The sequence below is a fragment of the Microcaecilia unicolor genome, chromosome 9 (genome assembly GCF_901765095.1).
Source record: "Microcaecilia unicolor chromosome 9, aMicUni1.1, whole genome shotgun sequence".
NCBI classification, from domain to species: Eukaryota; Metazoa; Chordata; class Amphibia; order Gymnophiona; family Siphonopidae; genus Microcaecilia; species Microcaecilia unicolor.
The window spans coordinates 117646028-117665307 of NC_044039.1; the positions used below are offsets into that span (position 1 = coordinate 117646028).

The 19280-nt window shown below is 46.8% G+C and overlaps 1 protein-coding gene across 5 annotated transcripts in view; it reads right to left on the reverse strand.

Moving 5' to 3' along the window:
- Window positions 1–19280, reverse strand: part of LOC115477350 (glutamate carboxypeptidase 2-like) — a 378970-nt gene that overhangs the window by 197037 nt on the left and 162653 nt on the right. For all 5 annotated transcript variants that reach the window (XM_030214175.1, XM_030214174.1, XM_030214177.1 and 2 more), the window contains 2 exons: window positions 9202–9321; window positions 6979–7061 (listed from right to left, as the gene is read on the reverse strand). In XM_030214175.1, coding sequence (XP_030070035.1) covers window positions 6979–7061; window positions 9202–9321 — 203 coding nt within the window. The remainder of the gene's footprint in view (window positions 1–6978; window positions 7062–9201; window positions 9322–19280) is intronic.

The window sequence follows — 19280 nt, forward strand, 5'->3', positions numbered from 1 at the left end:
AAATATCACCACTCATTGCAACAACTGCACTGTCTTCTAACTCATCAATCATTGACCAAAAACTTCCTTCTTTTAATGTTCAAACTTGTGTCCACAAAAACGCAATCATTTTATTCTTGCTGCATAAAAACACTTGTTCACTTTTCAGAAGTTGCCAAAGTCACTACCAAACATATAGAGGCCAATATTCAAAGCAATTTAAGCAGGTAGGAGAGGCTTCTGCCTGCTTAAAGTGCTTGTCACCTCCTACCCTCCGATATTCAGTGGCACCAAAGCACACAGTGCCCCTGATTATCACTTCTTACCACCGCCCAGAAACAAGGGGCAGGTCAGGGGAGGTACGGGGGTGACATTAGGGAGGAACCCAGGGTTATATCTTATATGGGTGCCAGTAGTATTCAGTGTCAGGGCTTTGGCCAGCCTAGCTATGCAGGTCCTTGCACTGAATATCAGGCTGGGGCCGCATAACCTTTCTTTTCAATTTAAAAAAAAGCTTCCAAGTCCCCTCCCACCCCCACCCCCCCAACAATGACCCTCTTTCCTTTTCCCCAGCCCATGGCATAAACCCCCAAAGGGCCTCCTATTCACCCCAGCCATCCAATTGGCCCTCCTCCGGGCCTACCTGTAGCCCTGGTGGTCCGTGGTGGTCATTGGGGGCAGGGACACAGGCCCCTCACTCCTGCCCCTTGAGGCCACTGAGTGAAAATGGCTGCCGCAACCTCTCACAGCAGCTCGCAGTACTGTGTAGTACTACGGTACTTACTATGTAGTACCATGAGCTGCCGTGAGAGGTTGTAGCAGACATTTTCATTCAGCAGCTGCAAGAGATAGAAGTGAGGGACCTGTGCTCCTGCCCCCAATGACCACCATGGACCACCAGGACTACAGGTAGGCCCCGGGGGGAGGGCCTACCTGGACAGCTGGGGCAGGCAGGGGTACCTCGGAGGGGATTCATGCTATGGACCGGGGAGAGAGGGGAAAGAAATTGGGTCATTGTTAGGGGGCAAGAGGAGGCTCAGGGGCTTAAAAAAATATAAAAACAAAAAAATAAAGTTAGACGGCCCCAGCCTGATATTCAGCCAGGGCTGCATAACTTTCTTATGCGGGCTTAGCTGAAAATTGGCCGGATCTGCATAAGCTCCAGCAGCCTGCCCACTCAAAAGTATTCCCTGATATTCAGTGCCAGTGCCTGGGCCTATCGGGATATTCCAAAAGATCGCACATGGATTTATAGAGTACAGCCTGAGTGTGCTTAACTTGGGTGCCAGCATTTACACCAGGTTTCAGCAGGCGTACGTCTGGCGCCTAAAGTTAGGCATGGGAATCGGTGCTAAGTGTGATTCTATAAAGTGTGTACACTCTTTATAGAATCATACTTAGTACCAATTTTTTTCAGCACTGAATTTTGAGCACCATTTTCTGAATCCAGCTCTAAGTGTATAATTGTTTACAATAATGGCACAGACACATCTATGTGTGCACATATGCACATAAATGCCAACATTTCACCTAAGGGCTATTCTGTAAATACACATATATCTTACACAAGCATACACATAGATAGAATCTGGGTGGAGCATGAGAGGGACCCAAACTTATAAAACACTTTAAGTTATGTTTGTATTTCCTGCATTTAGATGTGAACACTTGTGTAAGTGCTCATGTCTAAATTATAGATGCATATTTAACTTATTACACTAGTATTCTACAAAGGAAAGTGGATGCCTACACTCCTTTTTAGAATAGGCCCACTGTTATAGAGCTACCCACCAAAACGTACAGCTGATCAGTTTAATTTAGGACAGCCTTTTTTCTGGCTTAAATTAAACTAATTAGTTATATGGATAGTGGCTGAATGTTGCTGCTATTTGTATAGTTGGGTAGAATGCCCTAGCTCGTCCCTAAATTAGTGTGGAACGGTATTCCAGAAGATGCTCTGCCCCTGCCCCACCCATGTCCCTCCCATTTTTTATGCCCCTTTTCAGATCCACGCAGAAACAGGTGCTATTCTATAACAAGGCACGTAAGTGTAGTTCTGCATGGATCTGACATTTTTGGGCCATTTCGGCTGCCGTTAAACCTATAATTCCCATTGAAAATTGAGCCCAGTGTGTGCTAAATTAATTTAATCCAAAATAATCTGAGAATTAAACACACACTACATTGATTAGCAGACGTTAAAAAGTTCAAACAGCATTCAGTTTTGTTTTATTAAAACGAACATGTGAAATGAACCGAAAAAGTCCAACAATCAGGAATGAAGCCCAAACAAACGAAAAATGGACGACACATTTTTGCCCTGAGCACATTTCTCTATTCACCATCCACTCAAGTACATTTATATTTTCTCCATCCCTCATAATTCCTACCCGAGCACATTTCCAGAATAAATCCAGCACAAAGAGCTGAGGCAATGGAATGGACTGCGTCAAAAAAAGTCTTTATTTCTGTAACTATTTGTCCTTGCAAAACCTCTTTCCACCATCACATCTGACTCCTATCAGAGAACCGTCATGGATGACCTTTAATATTTTCCTCTTTGCTGCTCTATCCATTCCAGAAATAGGTTTGAGCTGGCCAGGAGTCTCTTAAGACAAAGAAAGCATAACGTATCCATCTAAAAGCTACTTGCAAAGCTGCTCTTATGCCACTATTTACGTCTCTTCAAGATCTAATGCTGCATTTCCAATAAAAAAAGCAACAGCTTTGTTGAAAGTTGTATTCTTGCTTTTAAGAAAATTGTATTTAGCTTTTAATACAAAATCCCAGGACTATCCACTTTGTTTCTCTTGCCATTGATTTTTATGATGTGATTATAGATTATTTTACCTGTATTCTTGCTGTAATTAGCATTGAGCACTTAAATGGAAAGGCACTTTCCAGTGTTTTATTTCTATTCCAGATCCCTCAGAGCTCAGCAGCTTGACAGATCCCTTCTTTGCCTGGTTAGTTCCCCACCTACTGATCCCTCTTCTGATTTGAGGTTGTTATATCTTGTCACCCTATTGGTTTAGATTTTCACTGTCGGTGCACTCACATTCCCACAGCCACTAACGAAGGCCCCACCACTAACCAGCATTCAGTATTTATGTTCTGTCAGTCACACTACACTTGCTCCCCAGTAAATAATGGGTCATGGATAATATATGTAAACTGCTTTGGTTGTACCCACAGAAAGGTGGTCTATCTAGCACTCTTTGGACACAGTACCACATTTTTAAATTTTCTTAGCACAGCATTCACAGTTCCTGTCTCAGTCCTCACATTCCAGTAAGTGCATGGCCCCCAGGCACATCTCAGTTTTGCTCCCAGCAGGGGCAGACTGAACATTCGGGCAACCAGGCAGTGCCCGAGGGCCCTGAGGCTCTAGGGGGCCCAGACCTGAGGCTCTGCACGGATGCCTGCCACATACTATAGCCCTCCACAGTCCTACCTTTAAAGGCGCACCACTGGTAATCTAGTGACCTCTGCGGGGAGGAACATGTTCTTTTCTGCCCATTATGCTGCCTTTATTCCCCTTGCCTGACACTGCCGTACTTTAAAAATGGCAGTCGAGACTCCCTGCAGAAGTCTCGCAAGACTGTTGAGACAAGTGAGACTACCATGGGAAGTTTTGGCCACCATTTTGAAAACAGCAGCCCTGGCAGGCAGGGGAATAGTGACAGCGCAACGGGCAGGAAGAAAGAACATGCTCCCCACCCACAGACACCTCTAGAACACCAGGACCCTTCAGGTAAGACCGGGGCAGTGGGGGTGTTGGCTGCGGCGGTAGGAGCCAGCAACGCAGTGGTAGGGGGTGTCGGGCAGCAACTGGGCAGGAGGCCCAGACCACACTCAGTGCCCAGGGGCCCAGACCACTCTCAGTCCGCCCCTGGCTCCTAGTCACAAGCTCAGCTTACCAGTCAGCTGCCTAACTGCTCTTCAGAGATGCTTCTTTGCACTGCTTCAACAGCCCCTCTTCTGATTCAGGACTCCTAATAGTCCTATAACCATCTGCCTCACACAGAATTTGAGCCCCAGCAGCTCAATTCATTGTGAGCTGAGAATTGCATGTTTACTTTTATTGTCTGTAGCAAACACAAATTTAAGGAACAGTTCATAGAAAGTCATGATGCAGGGGTAGCGGAATACCTTTTTGGTTGGAGAAGGCAAACATATCGATCTCTGGCCCTTACTTCAAGCTCTCTAATTAATGTTCTTGTGTTGGGCAAAATATTGGTCAGACCATCAGCCCAGTGTCCTACCCTCTTCTGCTGTCTATGCTATGATGAGCAGAGATGTTGCAGCTATGAGCTGGTAAAAGGAAAAGCACCAAAAGAGATCCAGTTTTTATATCTGGAGATTTTATTAGTGTTCAAACCACAAAACTCCTGCCCTATGTATATCTGACCCCAGGAGTGGATGGATAATGCATTTGATATATTGCCTTTCTATGATACAACCAAAGCAGTTTATGCTTTATATACAAGTACTTTTTTTGTCCCTAATAGGCTCACAATCTATATTTTTGTATTTGGGGCAATAGAGGATTAAGTGCTCCTTTTACAGACTAGTGGTAAGTTCACCGCGGGCTTACCACTCGCAAAAAAGGAAGTACCGCCTAGCTAGCGCAGCAGCCGAGCAGTACTTCCCATCCCTAGCACACCGTCATATCCAGTGCTACAAAAATATATTTATTTTTGTAGCACCAGTGTGTACCCGGCAGTAACTGGGCAGTGCTATGGGCTGCCCGGTTACTGCCAGGTTAGCGTGGGAGCCCTTACCACCATCTCAATGGGTGGCAGTAAGGCAGGAGTGTGCTGGTAAATTTTTAACAATGGGCTCTCTCTCTCCGGGCATAGCCGGCCCTGAAATTTGGGGGGGGGGGGAATACATGCCTCTCTCTCCTCTCCCTTGTGCAGGCACGCTAGGCATACCTTTGCTGTGCCCCACCAGCCAATAAATGGACTGCCACCATTCTCTGCTGCTTGTTTCTGGCTCTGAGCAGCATGATGGAACCTTCTTGCACTTGCATGAAAAGTCCCAGCCTGATGCTCAGAGTCAGAAACAAGGAGCAGGGAGCAGCAGCAGTCTTGGCTGGTAGGGCCAGCATCACTGCCAGCAAAGTAAAAGAGAATTCAGGAGGGGGCCCAAGCCCACATTTTGGGAGTCAGTTGTTAAAGTAGCCATGGGGAGGCCTACTTTAACAACCGGCTCCCAAAATTCTTAAAAACTTAACAAACGGCTCTCGCGAGCCCGTGAGAGCCCGCTCCAGCACTCCACTGCAGTAAGGGCTCCCCCCCATGAAATAGCCACGTGGCAAGTACTTTAATTGCCTCATGGCCATTTCCTGCAGAAAAGAAAGAAAGTAAAAATAAAATAAAATGAAAAAAAAGAGGACATCGTCTAGAAATGGTGACAGTGGTGGGGACCCATTGACAAAAAAAAAAAAAGTAAGCAGAGATGGTGAGTCTCTGGCACAGAATTTGTAAAATGATTGATATCACTCAAATGAAGTACTATCAATGTCCGTAAAATGACTATGGACTTAAGAATGAGATTTCCTTCTTTTTTGTACCAACAACTATCTAACATGGACAGTCTATATCTTCAATCCTAGAACAGAAGGAAAGATGTGGAGATTTCATGTAGGTAGAAAAAGAGGAATGTACTTTGCCTATTACAAGTAAAAATGTAATCTCAATCTGATTTGCTCAGTCAGACCGGTAGAAGGCAATATTAAAGGGAGCACCTAGTGTTTAAGAAGGCAAATAGGTGCCTTTGTAGGTGCTTCTTTATAAAGAACAAAGTTAAGCACGGTTTATAGATTAGCACTTATGCCCAGGAACATAGACGGTCGGTAGCCAACTGTTTTGGGGAGGCTAAAGGGGGCAGAGCTTACCTCCGTCTCCATGGAAGCGACGTCACGTCGCTGCCACGGGCGGAGCTTACCTCCATACTCTCCATGGAAGTGACGTCACGTCGCTGCCACGGAAGTAAAAAAGATAAAACGCGCGCGGAAGGTGGGAGGGCGGGCTGGGGGTCAGAAAAAACGGAAGTCCACGATCGGGCTGGGGAGGCTTAGCTTCCCCAAGCCTCTTATATGGGGCGCCTATGCCCAGGAACCATGACTGCATTTAGATGTGGCCATTTACACCAATGGAAATGTGGTGCAAATGCTCACGCCTTAATTAGATGCAGGTCCCACCTTATTCAATAATTATGCAAGTAACTGAAAGGAACTCCCTGATCTGCCCATGACCCTCCCATTTTCCTTCTTTCTAGAGTCATCTCTGATTTGTAACCTTTGAGGACTGTGAATAGCCAATATTCCCTAACAGGGGTACCAAGTTTGTCAGGATCCCTTAGAAATGCTTGCCTGTTTGTGACTTAAAGCATTGTATAGAGGCTTTTCTAAGCTAGCACAGGACTACTCAATTCCAGTCCATGAGGTCCACAGGCAAGCCAGGTTTTCAGGATATCCACAATGAATATGCATGAGAGAGATTTGCATCCCAAGGAGGCAGTGCATACAAGTCTCTCTCATACATATGTATTGTGGATATCCTGAAAACTTAGCCTGCCTGTGGACCTCGAGGACCAGAATTGAGTAGCCCTACTCTAGAAGGTGGCTACTGTCGCTGGAATGAAAGCCTGCATTATTAGTCTGAGATAGTTTAGTTCCAGTGCACAGTAACTGAGAATAGGCCATACTAAGGAATCAACTTTATGAGAACAAATATGGAAAAGCATTCACTATAATTTTACCTGCAGATCTGAACTTGTGCAACTATCTGAGCTTTGTGGAACTACAGCTCAAAGTGGTATGAATTTGTCACAATATGTCAGCTTGCCAGGGAGAGAATCTTGTGCAGTGTCTTCCAGTTTAGGATAGTGAAACTCCTTTCAGAGAAAGGCCTGGACACTCTTTCTTCTTACTGGGACATCTTTATAAAAATGGAAAAGTTTTAGCATGTATATATAGTTTAATAAATTCACCTCAACCCACTCCGTTGATCCTATAAGGCCATATTCTTCTGCTCCCCAGCTGCAGAATATAATAGATCTCCGTGGTCTCCAGCCTGCAAAATGAAAGAGAGCTGGTGAGGAACAGAAATAGCAGAACATCAAATTATCACCAAGGATTAATATGAAAGAATGAAAGCATTAAGCCAAATTGATCTATTTATTTTAAAACTTATACCCCCGCCTAAAAATCTAAGCATCTTACAAAAAAAAAACATACACAAAATAATATACAAAAACAACATTATTAAATACTTACAAACAAAACACGTATCTCCACAGAAAACCTGCCATTACAGTCAGCATTAGGGCTAAACAGATGATATCATTACATACCCATAAATGCCTGCAAAAACAAATGTGTTTTTAAAACTTTCTTAAATTGTAACAAAAATGTGCAAAAAACGCAAATGGACAGGAAACTATTCCACATTAAGGGCCCTGTTTACTAAGGCATGCTAGCATTTTTAGCATGCACTAAAAATTAGCACGTGCTAACACTAGGGACACCCATAGGAATATATCGGTGTCTCTAGCATTAGCGCATGCTACAAACACTAGTGTATTTTAATAAACAGGGCCCTTAATGTGAAATATATGGGTGTCTCTAGCAGTGCGCTCTAATTTTTAGCGCATGCTAAAAACGTTGGCGCACCTCTAGCGCAGCTTAGTAAACAGGGCCCAAAAAGTCCTGTTATGGAAAAAGCTCTTGTGGTTCTTGCAGCAAAACATATAAATCTCAAATCTGGAACCATTGTCCTCTTCTCATTGTTTAACTTCAGTCATCGATCCGATTAATAAAGTTGAACTACATTTTTCAGATACAGAAGAGCAATAAAAAACAGACTCTGAAACATCAAAATACTGAATTTGACGTTTTACAGGCAGCAGCATTTGGATTACTTGTAAAATCTTTATCCTAGATTGAGCCATTCCCAAATATAGGGCAATACCAAAATCAAGTCTCATCATAACCAAATACCATACAACCATCTGAAAGTCATGCAGTTTCAACATCTGTTTCAATCTCAAAATCAACTTTAAATGGAAAAAACATGATTAAATGACTTTACTGATTTGTTCTTGGAAAGGCAAATGTAAATCTAACGTTATACCAAGATTTCTCATTCACAATTTCACTGTAAATTGAGAACTTTATAAAACAGATGTCAACTCCGGTAAAATACTTAACAGAGGGGCCCTTTTACAGAGCAGTGGTAAGCCGAACACGGGTTTACGGCTTGCTCTTCTGGGACTACCTCCGGTCCAATGCAGCTGCCAGCGGTAGTGCCGCCCTGAGTGCATGCCATTTCCGGGGGAAAAAGAAAACCCAAGCAAATGGTTTGCGTGGCAGTAACCCGATGGTAATTGGGTTACTGCCGGGTTAGCATGGGAGCCCTTATCGCCACCTCTGTGGGTGGCGGTAAGGGTTCCCTGTTGCATGGCCACAAGGTAATAGTTCTCTTACCGCATGGCCATGTGTGCCTGGAATCTTTTTCCCCACTGTGGTAAAAAGGGCCCTGGCACGTGGGAAAAACAACCCCTATCGCTAGTGCAGGGCCCTTTTTCCTGCAGCTTGGTAAAAGGATCCCTGAAATCCTGTTGATAAGGAATGCATTTTATCATATTCAACAATAATTTATTATCTCTCATCCAATTTCCAACACAATCTATAAAGTTTGGGTTTTTTTTAAATCAAATCTACATCATCTTGCAAAGCAACAGGGGAAAAAAAACTGCACATCTCCAGCATAAATGGCAGAAACAAATCAAGGTCAGGTATACACATAAAGTAGCACATATGAGTTTAAATTGTTGGGCAGACTAGATGGACCGTGCAGGTCTTTTTCTGCCGCCATCTACTATGTTACTATGTAATTGATAACTCACTTTTAACTCTGACTAAAAGTGACAGGTTTTGCAGTTGTGTGCTCAGTCAATCAAACCGTAGATGTCACTGTCACCAGATTTAAAAAGATATGTTTTAAAATTTAACCACAAGATGCCACTGACCCATAGCAAAATGTATTGCTATGCTTATTCACCTTTAGGAGACTGAACACAGAGCAACAAATTTCTTATACTCTGTTGGGTCAGAAAAAAATAAACATATATGAGTCTGGGAACAAAAGGATGTGGTCTATAATTTTTCAAATACATACATAAGTTCCTGATTAAATGTTCTTTGTACTGTACCGTCTTTCAATAACTGCCCCATAGCTCTGCTAACTTCCATCATGGTTGCTGTTCCACTGGATGGATCAATGGCTCCAAATACCCATGCATCTCGATGGTTTCCAAGTACCACATAACGATCTGTAAAATAACAAGCACACCTGTGAGTGTATGGGTCCCAAGGAAGAAGTGACTTTCAGGTAAAGCGAATGCTACATACCTGTAGAAGGTATTCTCCGAGGACAGCAGGCTGATTGTTCTCACTGATGGGGTGACATCCACGGCAGCCCCTCCAATCGGAACACTTTTCTAGCAAAGGCCTTTGCTAGTCCTCGCGCGCCGATGCGCATGCGCGGCCGTCTTCCCGCCCGAACCGGCTCGTGTTCGTCAGTCCCATATGTAGCAAAACAAAGGCAAGGGAAGACACAACTCCAAAGGGGAGGCGGGCGGGTTTGTGAGAACAATCAGCCTGCTGTCCTCGGAGAATACCTTCTACAGGTATGTAGCATTCGCTTTCTCCGAGGACAAGCAGGCTGCTTGTTCTCACTGATGGGGTATCCTTAGCCCCCAGGCTCACTCAAAACAACAAACATGGTCAATTGGGCCTCGCAACGGCGAGGACATAACTGAGATTGACCTAACAATTTATCCAACTAACTGAGAGTGCAGCCTGGAACAGAATAAACATGGGCCTAGGGGGGTGGAGTTGGATTCTAAACCCCGAACAGATTCTGAAGCACTGACTGCCCGAACCGACTGTCGCGTCGGGTATCCTGCTGCAGGCAGTAATGAGATGTGAATGTGTGGACAGATGACCACGTCGCAGCTTTGCAAATCTCTTCAATAGTGGCTGACTTCAAGTGGGCTACCGACGCTGCCATGGCTCTAACATTATGAGCCGTGACATGACCCTCAAGAGCCAGCCCAGCCTGGGCGTAAGTGAAGGAAATGCAATCTGCTAGCCAATTGGATATGGTGCGGTTCCCCACAGCCACTCCCCTCCTGTTGGGATCAAAAGAAACAAACAATTGGGCGGACTGTCTGTTGGGCTGTGTCCGCTCCAGATAGAAGGCCAATGCTCTTTTGCAGTCCAATGTGTGCAGCTGACGTTCAGCAGGGCAGGAATGAGGACGGGGAAAGAATGTTGGCAAGACAATTGACTGGTTCAGATGGAACTCCGACACAACCTTTGGCAAGAACTTAGGGTGAGTGCGGAGGACTACTCTGTTATGATGAAATTTGGTGTAAGGGGCCTGGGCTACCAGGGCCTGAAGCTCACTGACTCTACGAGCTGAAGTAACTGCCACCAAGAAAATGACCTTCCAGGTCAAGTACTTCAGATGGCAGGAATCCAGTGGCTCAAAAGGAGTTTTCATCAGCTGGGTGAGAACGACATTGAGATCCCATGACACTGTAGGAGGTTTGACAGGGGGCTTTGACAAAAGCAAACCTCTCATGAAGCGAACAACTAAAGGCTGTCCTGAGATCGGCTTACCTTCCACACGGTAATGGTATGCACTGATTGCATTAAGGTGAACCCTTACAGAGTTGGTCTTGAGACCAGACTCAGACAAGTGCAGAAGGTATTCAAGCAGGGTCTGTGTAGGACAAGAGCGAGGATCTAGGGCCTTGCTGTCACACCAGACGGCAAACCTCCTCCATAGAAAGAAGTAACTCCTCTTAGTGGAATCTTTCCTGGAAGCAAGCAATATGCGTGAGACACACTCTGACAGACCCAAAGAGGCAAAGTCTATGCTCTCAACATCCAGGCCGTGAGAGCCAGAGACTGGAGGTTGGGATGCAGAAGCGCCCCTTCGTCCTCTGTGATGAGGGTCAGAAAACACTCCAATCTCCACGGTTCTTCGGAGGACAACTCCAGAAGAAGAGGGAACCAGATCTGACGCGGCCAAAAAGGAGCAATCAGAATCATGGTGCCTCGGTCTTGCTTGAGTTTCAACAAAGTCTTCCCCACCAGAGGTATGGGAGGATAAGCATACAGCAGACCTTCCCCACAGTCCAGGAGGAAGGCATCCGGTGCCAGTCTGCCGTTGGCCTAAAGCCTGGAACAGAACTGAGGGACCTTGTGGTTGGCTCGAGATGCAAAGAGATCTACCAAGGGGGTGCCCCACTCTTGGAAGATCTGGCACACTACTCTGGAGTTGAGCGACCACTCGTGAGGTTGCATAATCCTGCTCAGTCTGTCGGCCAGACTGTTGTTTACGCCTGCCAGGTATGTGGCTTAGAGCACCATGCCCTGACGGCGAGCCCAAAGCCACATGCTGACGGCTTCCTGACACAGGGGGGCGAGATCCGGTGCCCCCCTGCTTGTTGATGTAATACATGGCAACCTGGTTGTCTGTCTGAATTTGGATAATTTGGTGGGACAGCCAATCTCTGAAAGCCTTCAGAGCGTTCCAGACCGCTCGTAACTCCAGGAGATTGATCTGCAGATCGCGTTCCTGGAGGGACCAGCTTCCCTGGGTGTGAAGCCCATCGACATGAGCTCCCCACCCCAGGAGAGACGCATCTGTAGTCAGCACTTTTTGTGGCTGAGGAATTTGGAAGGGACGTCCCAGAGTCAAATTGGACCAAATCGTCCACCAATACAGGGATTTGAGAAAACTCGTGGACAGGTGGATCACGTCTTCTAGATTCCCAGCAGCCTGAAACCACTGGGAAGCTAGGGTCCATTGAGCAGATCTCATGTGAAGGTGGGCCATGGGAGTCACATGAACTGTGGAGGCCATGTGGCCCAGCAATCTCAACATCTGCTGAGCTGTGATCTGCTGGGACGCTCGCTCGCACGCGCGAGACGAGGGACAACAAGTTGTTGGCTCTCGCCTCTGGGAGATAGGCACGAGCCATCCGAGAATCCAGCAGAGCTCCTATGAATTCGAGTCTCTGTACTGGGAGAAGATGGGACTTTGGATAATTTATCACAAACCCCAGTAGCTCCAGGAGGCGAATAGTCATCTGCATGGACTGTAGAGCTCCTGCCTTGGATGTGTTCTTCACCAGCCAATCGTCGAGATATGGAAACACGTGTACCCCCAGCCTTCGAAGTGCCGCTGCTACTACAGCCAAGCACTTCGTGAACACTCTGGGTGCAGAGGCAAGCCCAAAGGGTAGCACACAGTACTGGAAGTGACGTGTGCCCAGCTGAAATCGCAGATACTGTCTGTGAGCTGGCAGTATCGGGATGTGCGTGTAGGCGTCCTTCAAGTCCAGAGAGCATAGCCAATCGTTTTCCTGAATTATGGGGAGAAGGGTGCCCAGGGGAAGCATCCTGAACTTTTCCTTGACCAGATATTTGTTCAGGGCCCTTAGGTCTAGGATGGGACGCATCCCCTCTGTTTTCTTTTCCACAAGAAAGTACCTGGAATAGAATCCCAGCCCTTCTTGCCCGGATGGCACGGGCTCGACCGCATTGGCGCTGAGAAGGGCGGAGAGTTCCTCGGCAAGTACCTGCTTGTGCTGGAAGCTGTAAGACTGAGCTCCCGGTGGACAATTTGGAGGTTTTGAGGCCAAATTGCGGGTGTATCCTTGCCGGACTATTTGAAGAACCCACTGATCGGAGGTTATGAGAGGCCACCTTTCGTGAAAAACTTTCAACCTCCCTCCGACCGGTAGATCGCCCGGCACTGACACTTGGATGGCGGCTATGCTCTGCTGGAGCCAGTCAAAAGCTCGTCCCTTGCTTTTGCTGGGGAGCCGCGGGGCCTTGCTGAGGCGCACGCTGCTGACGAGAGCGAGCGCACTGGGGCTTAGCCTGGGCTGCAGGCTGTCGAGAAGGAGGATTGTACCAACGCTTGCCAGAAGAGTAGGGAACAGTCTTCCTTCCCCCATAAAAATGTCTACCTGTGGAGGTAGAAGCTGAAGGCTGCCGGCGGGAGAACTTGTCGAAAGCGTTATCCCGCTGGTGGAGCTGCTCTACCACCTGTTCGACCTTCTCTCCAAAAATATTATCCGCACGGCAAGGCGAGTCCGCAATCCGCTGCTGGATCCTATTCTCCAGGTCAGAGGCACGCAGCCATGAGAGTCTGCGCATCACCACACCTTGAGCAGCGGCCCTGGACACAACATCAAAGGTGTCATACACCCCTCTGGCCAGGAATTTTCTGCACGCCTTCAGCTGCCTGACCACCTCCTGAAACGGCTTGGCTTGCTCAGGAGGGAGCTGGTAAGACTGAATTTTGGCCACGAGCATAGAGGAATGGTAGGCCTTCCTCCCAAAGGAGTCTAAGGTTCTAGAGTCTTTGCCCGGGGGCGCCGAAGCATGCTCCCTAGAACTCTTAGCCTTCTTTAGGGCCAAATCCACAACTCCAGAGTCGTGAGGCAACTGAGTGCGCATCAGCTCTGGGTTCCCATGGATCCGGTACTGGGACTCGATCTTCTTGGGAATGTGGGGATTACTTAATGGCTTGGTCCAGTTCGCCAGCAATGTCTTTTTTAGGACATGATGCATGGGTACTGTGGACGCTTCCTTAGGTGGAGAAGGATAGTCCAGGAGCTCAAACATTTCAGCCCTGGGCTCGTCCTCCACAACCACCGGGAAGGGGATGGCCGTAGACATCTCCCAGACAAAGGCCGCGAAAGACAGACTCTCGGGAGGAGAAAGCTGCCTTTCAGGGGAGGGAGTGGGATCTGAAGGAAGGCCATCAGACTCCTCGTCAGAGAAATATCTGATGTCCTCCTCCTCCTCCCACGAGGCCTCACCATCGGTATCAGACACAAGTTCACGGACCTGTGTCTGAAGCCGTGCCCGGCTCGACTCCGTGGAACCAAGGCCACGGTTTGGGCGTCGAGAGGTAGACTCCCTCGCCCGCGCCGGCGAAGCTCCCTCCGCCGACGTCGTCGGGGAGCCTTCCTGGGAGGCGACCGCAGTCGGTACCGCAAGCGGCACCGATGTCAGAGACCTCACCCCGGGCAAAGGGCCAGCCGGCACCTCACTCGACGGTACCGGTGGCGCAAGCACCCCCGGTACCGGAGGGGAAGGGCGCAACAGCTCTCCCAGGATGTCTGGGAGAACGGCCCGGAAACTCTCGTGCAGAGCGGCTGTGGAGAAAGACATGGAAGCCGATGCAGGTGTCGATGTCAGAGTCTGTTCCGGGCGTGGAGGCTGTTCCAGGCTGTCCAAAGTGGAGCCCATCGACACCTCCTGAACAGAGGGTGAGCGGTCCTCTCGGTTACCGATGCCTACTGGGTGCCGACTCCCTCGGCGACCCAGAGCTCTCGGTACCGATACGGGAAGGAGACCGGTGTCGATGCTTCTTTGACTTTTTCAAACGAAGCATGTCACCGGAGCTTCCCGGTACCGACGAGGAGGACGTAGAATCCAGCCGTCGCTTCCTCGGGGCCGAGGCCGAAGAAGGTCGGTCTCGGGGGGGCTGTACCGCAGGAGCCCTCAGGGTAGGGGGAGACCCACCCGAAGGCTCACCGCCACCAGCAGGGGAATGGACAGCCCTCACCTGCACTCCAGTCGAAGCACCACCGTCCGACGACATCAGCAGAAGTGGAGGTCCCGGTACCCACCAACGCCGACGCAGCCTTCCGATGTCTCGGCCCCGATGCAGATGGTCAATGCCCTCGATGCACTCGATGCAGTCGCGGCCGAGGACGGAGGTCTTGACGCTGTCGACGTCGACGCACCTCGATACTCCCGGTGCCGATGCCGACGAAGAGCCCTAGAACAAAACGTCTTCACTGGGCCAATCTCGCTACCTGAGTCCTTTTCTGTAAAAGGGCGCAAAGACTGCAGGCCTGCGGGCGGTAACCAGCCACCCAGACACTGAAGACACGACGCGTGCCTGTCAGTGAGCGAGATGTTGGATGTGAAGCGTCTGTTCCACAGCTTTCCAAAAATACTAGGACTAGGGGGCATGCGATGAAACTACAGTATAGTAAATTTAAAACAAATCGGAGAAAAGTTTTCTTCACCCAACGTGTAATTAAACTCTGGAATTCGTTGCCGGAGAAAGTGGTGAAGGCGGTTAGCTTAGCAGAGTTTAAAAAGGGGTTGGACGGTTTCCTAAAGGACAAGTCCATAAACCGCTACTAAACGGACTTGGAAAAATCCAAAATTCCAGGAATCACATGTATAGAATGTTTGTACGTTTGGGAAGCTTGCCAGGTGCCTTGGCTGGATTGGCGCTGTCGTGGACAGGATGCTGGGCTCGATGGACCCGTTCTGGTCTTTTCCCAGTATGGCATTACTTATGTACTCTATGTACCTTCTGACCCGGGGCGCACTGGGTGGCACTTCTTTGAAAGCCCGCTGGGAGACTTCGATGACATGGGCGGAAAATCACGCCGGGAAATCAAACTCGTAATTGCGGTTAAGGCACCAAAAGAGGGAGAGAGAAAAAATTCGTACCCGATGCCTCAAAAGGGCCTACCCCGAAAATCGGAAAAAAAGAAACAACGGGGGCAAAAACTGGAAATACAGGAAGGGGAAAAAGACCGAAAAGGCTTCTTCCGAAATCCTTTTTCCCTTTTTCTTTTTTTTACTAGCGAAAAGTCCAAAAAAGACGCGCAAGGTCAACTTAAGGGGCGCGAACGGCGTAACACGACCGTACCGAGCGCGGACAAAAAAAGACTGACGAACACGAGCCGGTTCGGGCGGGAAGACGGCCGCGCATGCGCGGTGCGCATCGGCGCGCGAGGACTAGCAAAGGCCTTTGCTAGAAAAGTGTTCCGATTGGAGGGGCTGCCGTGGACGTCACCCCATCAGTGAGAACAAGCAGCCTGCTTGTCCTCGGAGAAAGAGACTTACTACAGTATAATAAGGCCTTTCCTGAACATCACATTAAAACAACTTTATCACGATGACTCTGGAAATAACATATGCATGTTATCAGCAGTGATATATCCTCATTCTTTCTCTAGGCCCACTTCATTGGTGATTAAAGGGCCATTCACAAGATCTATGAAGGGCCTCCAAGCCCTGATTTCAACATCCCCCTCAATCCACAAAAAGATGCCATATGCCAAGGAATTCCCTCTCACTCCTATCCCTTGTCAGACTCCCAAAGGCCCATCCCACCCTCTCCTACCCTATCTGCCAGTAGAGTGGGGATTGATCTTGCCAATGAATTTAAAGATTGCCACTCGGCCCAGCCCCACTGGCTCCAAAAATCATAATTGTACTGGTGAAGTTTTCCCATGTCTTTTCATAGGTCTTGAGGAGGCCTCAGTGGTGAGGTTGTATGGCTATAGAAGAGGTTTTGCACCGGAAAGGGAAACGAAAATTGAAGCAGGGAATCAGCAGGCATGTCAGTCTGCCAGTACTTTCAGAAAAAGTTAATTATACCTTTTGAAATATAGTCAACTTTGTGTATTCCTAGCAGGTTACTAAAAATTGCATACATCAACCATATTTGTGCAAAACAATTTTAATATTAAAGAGTTGTTTTGCACATATATACAAGTCACACAACTCATTCACTTTTATACGTGACAATGGTAATGAAAGCGCATGTGTTACCATTAATGTGTATTAACACAGCTATCTAATGCATGTTTATGTGGTAACACTATGCAGTACTTACCCTCTTGCAATATTCCCCTCCAATACTCTCCCTCTTACACCCTCCCTCCATTCCTTCTATTCACTCATGGACTCTCTCCTCCCCTTCAGTTGCTACCCAGCCTTACATATCTCTCCCTTTCTTGTCACCTGCTTTTCACTTCTTTCCTTTCTCCTTTCCCTCTCATCTCCTTCCTCCTTTGGCTGTGCACTTTCCCATTTGCTCCACCCCTTACTTCACTGCTCCTCTGTAACCCAATCCCTTCCCTTATGCTTGACCCCTTTCTTTCTTCTTAACTCCACCTCTTTCCTTATTACCCACCCTTCTTATTTCCTCCTATAACCCCGCCCCTCCCTTCCCTTCCCTTCCCTATAGTATTTGACCACCTCACCTGTCCCTTTCTTTTTCTATGGATGCTCCTCTATTTTTGCTGTCAGGACTTAGGTACTTTCATCAGTTCTTAATGCTGCTGTCCATCTCTTCATGCCACTAACTCCTGCTCCTTGTGGTGGAGTGAAGCCCTACATATCTGTTTATTTGTTCATGCACAAACAAGCAAATGTTTACAGATGAAGAGATAGGCAAGCAAATGGACTTCTCCTAACAGGTGATATTGTTTAAGCAAAAATGTGCTTAAAATAACAACATTAGGTCATACTTTCTTGTTGGATTAATTTAATACATTTTTGACTAGATTTGGGGAATTAAAAACTCCCCTCCTAGCATTAGGACTTTCTGGAGAAACTGGATAGTGGTAATGTACAACTTGGTAGCATCTTATTTATTTGCATTTGTATCCCACATTTTCCCACCTATTTGCGGGCTCAGTGTGGCTTACAATACATTGTAAATAATGGAAATACAGTTTGTTACATTACGATTATGGTTACATTGTGAATAGTTAAGGAAGACAGAGTTATATCGGTCACTTTTGGGGCGTAAGAACTATAGGATATGTCATTGGGGAATTACTACGGTGGTCGAATAGTAGCAAGAGAGTGATGGGTAGAGAGTTTTTATCTGTGGGTAAATTGTTGAGTGGGAGAGAGTACGGGGAAGTGGAGTGCGTGAGGTAATGTCTTGAGGCATTATTATGATGTATATGGGCTTTATATGTTTTAATCCTTGCGGTATGTTTTTTCAAAGAGATAGGTCTTTAATCGTTTGCGGAAGTCTGTCAACTCATAGACCGCTCTCAGGCCGCGTGGCAGTGCATTCCAAAGTTGCGTGCTCTTGTAGGTGAAGGTTGATGCATGTAGTGCTTTATACTTTATGCCTTTGCATTTTGGGAAGTGGAGGTTGAGGAAGGTTCTGGATGATTTTTTGGCATTTCTGGGTGGCAAGTCAACCAAGTCGGACATATATGCAGGGGCTTCACCGTGAATGATTTTGTGCACTAACGTGCATACTTTAAAGGTGACACGTTCCCTGAGTGGGAGCCAGTGTAGTTTCTCACGTAGTGGTGCTGCGCTTTCGTATTTTGGTTTTCCGAAGATGAGTCTGGCTGCTGTATTCTGGGCTGTCTGAAGTTTTCTCTTTATTTGTTCTTTGCAGCCTGCGTATAATGAGTTGCAGTAATCCAGATGGCTTAGTACGAGTGATTGTACTAGGTTGCGGAAGACAGATCTTGGAAAGAATGGTTTTATTCTTTTCAGCTTCCACATGCAGAAGAACATCTTTTTTGTTGTGTTGTTCGCGTGAGTCTCAAGTGTAAGGTGGCGGTCGATTGTGACTCCAAGGATTTTTAAATTTTCAGAAATTGCCAAGTTTAGTTTAGGTGTGTTGATGGCGGTAAATTTTGTTGTGTTGTATTGGGAGGTTAGTATGAGGCATTGAGTTTTTTCTGCGTTCAATTTCAGTCGGAATGCATCTGCCCAAGTGTTCATCTTTAATGCTTGACTCAGATGGGAATGGCTACAAGGTTCTTTTTTTAAGTACTGTGATGTTATATTTTTGTACCACCATAATAGAATGTTTCCTTGTGTTTTGAAAAAAAAAAGGAGAAAGTTGTTTTTAAGGCCTGGGGTACAGCCACTGGGGATCTTATTTTATTAAATTGCCCTGTAAATGTGTAATTAATACTGGTCTATCAGAGGTAGGGCTCCTTTTACTAAGCTGCAAGACAAAATAACCTTTCAGTGCCCTTGTGCAGGTCTTTCCCGTGTGTTAAGGCCATTTTTAGTGCATCTGGAAAATGACTGATTTTCAATTTTCTGAATTATTATGAATTATTTATTGTGCCTGATATACCAAAATACATCAATAAAAATATCTATGTGGTTTACAAATTTTAAAATGTAGTTAAAAAAAAAAGAGACGAAAAGGGAGAAGAGTAAGGAGGGAGTAAAGAAAACATAAAAGAAATCATGTTGTAGAGGGACCAAAGATGTCAGTGAGGAGATGTGTTTTTAAGCATATGTTTGAATGTGGTAACAGTGGTTTGATTGTGAATGTAAAGTGAAAGTGAGTTCCAGAGTAGAGGTCCAAGGTAACTGAAAGCAGATTCTCTAGAAATAGTGAGATGCAGTGCTGAGGGAGAATTAATAATCATGCACTAATGTTGTCAACACAGGA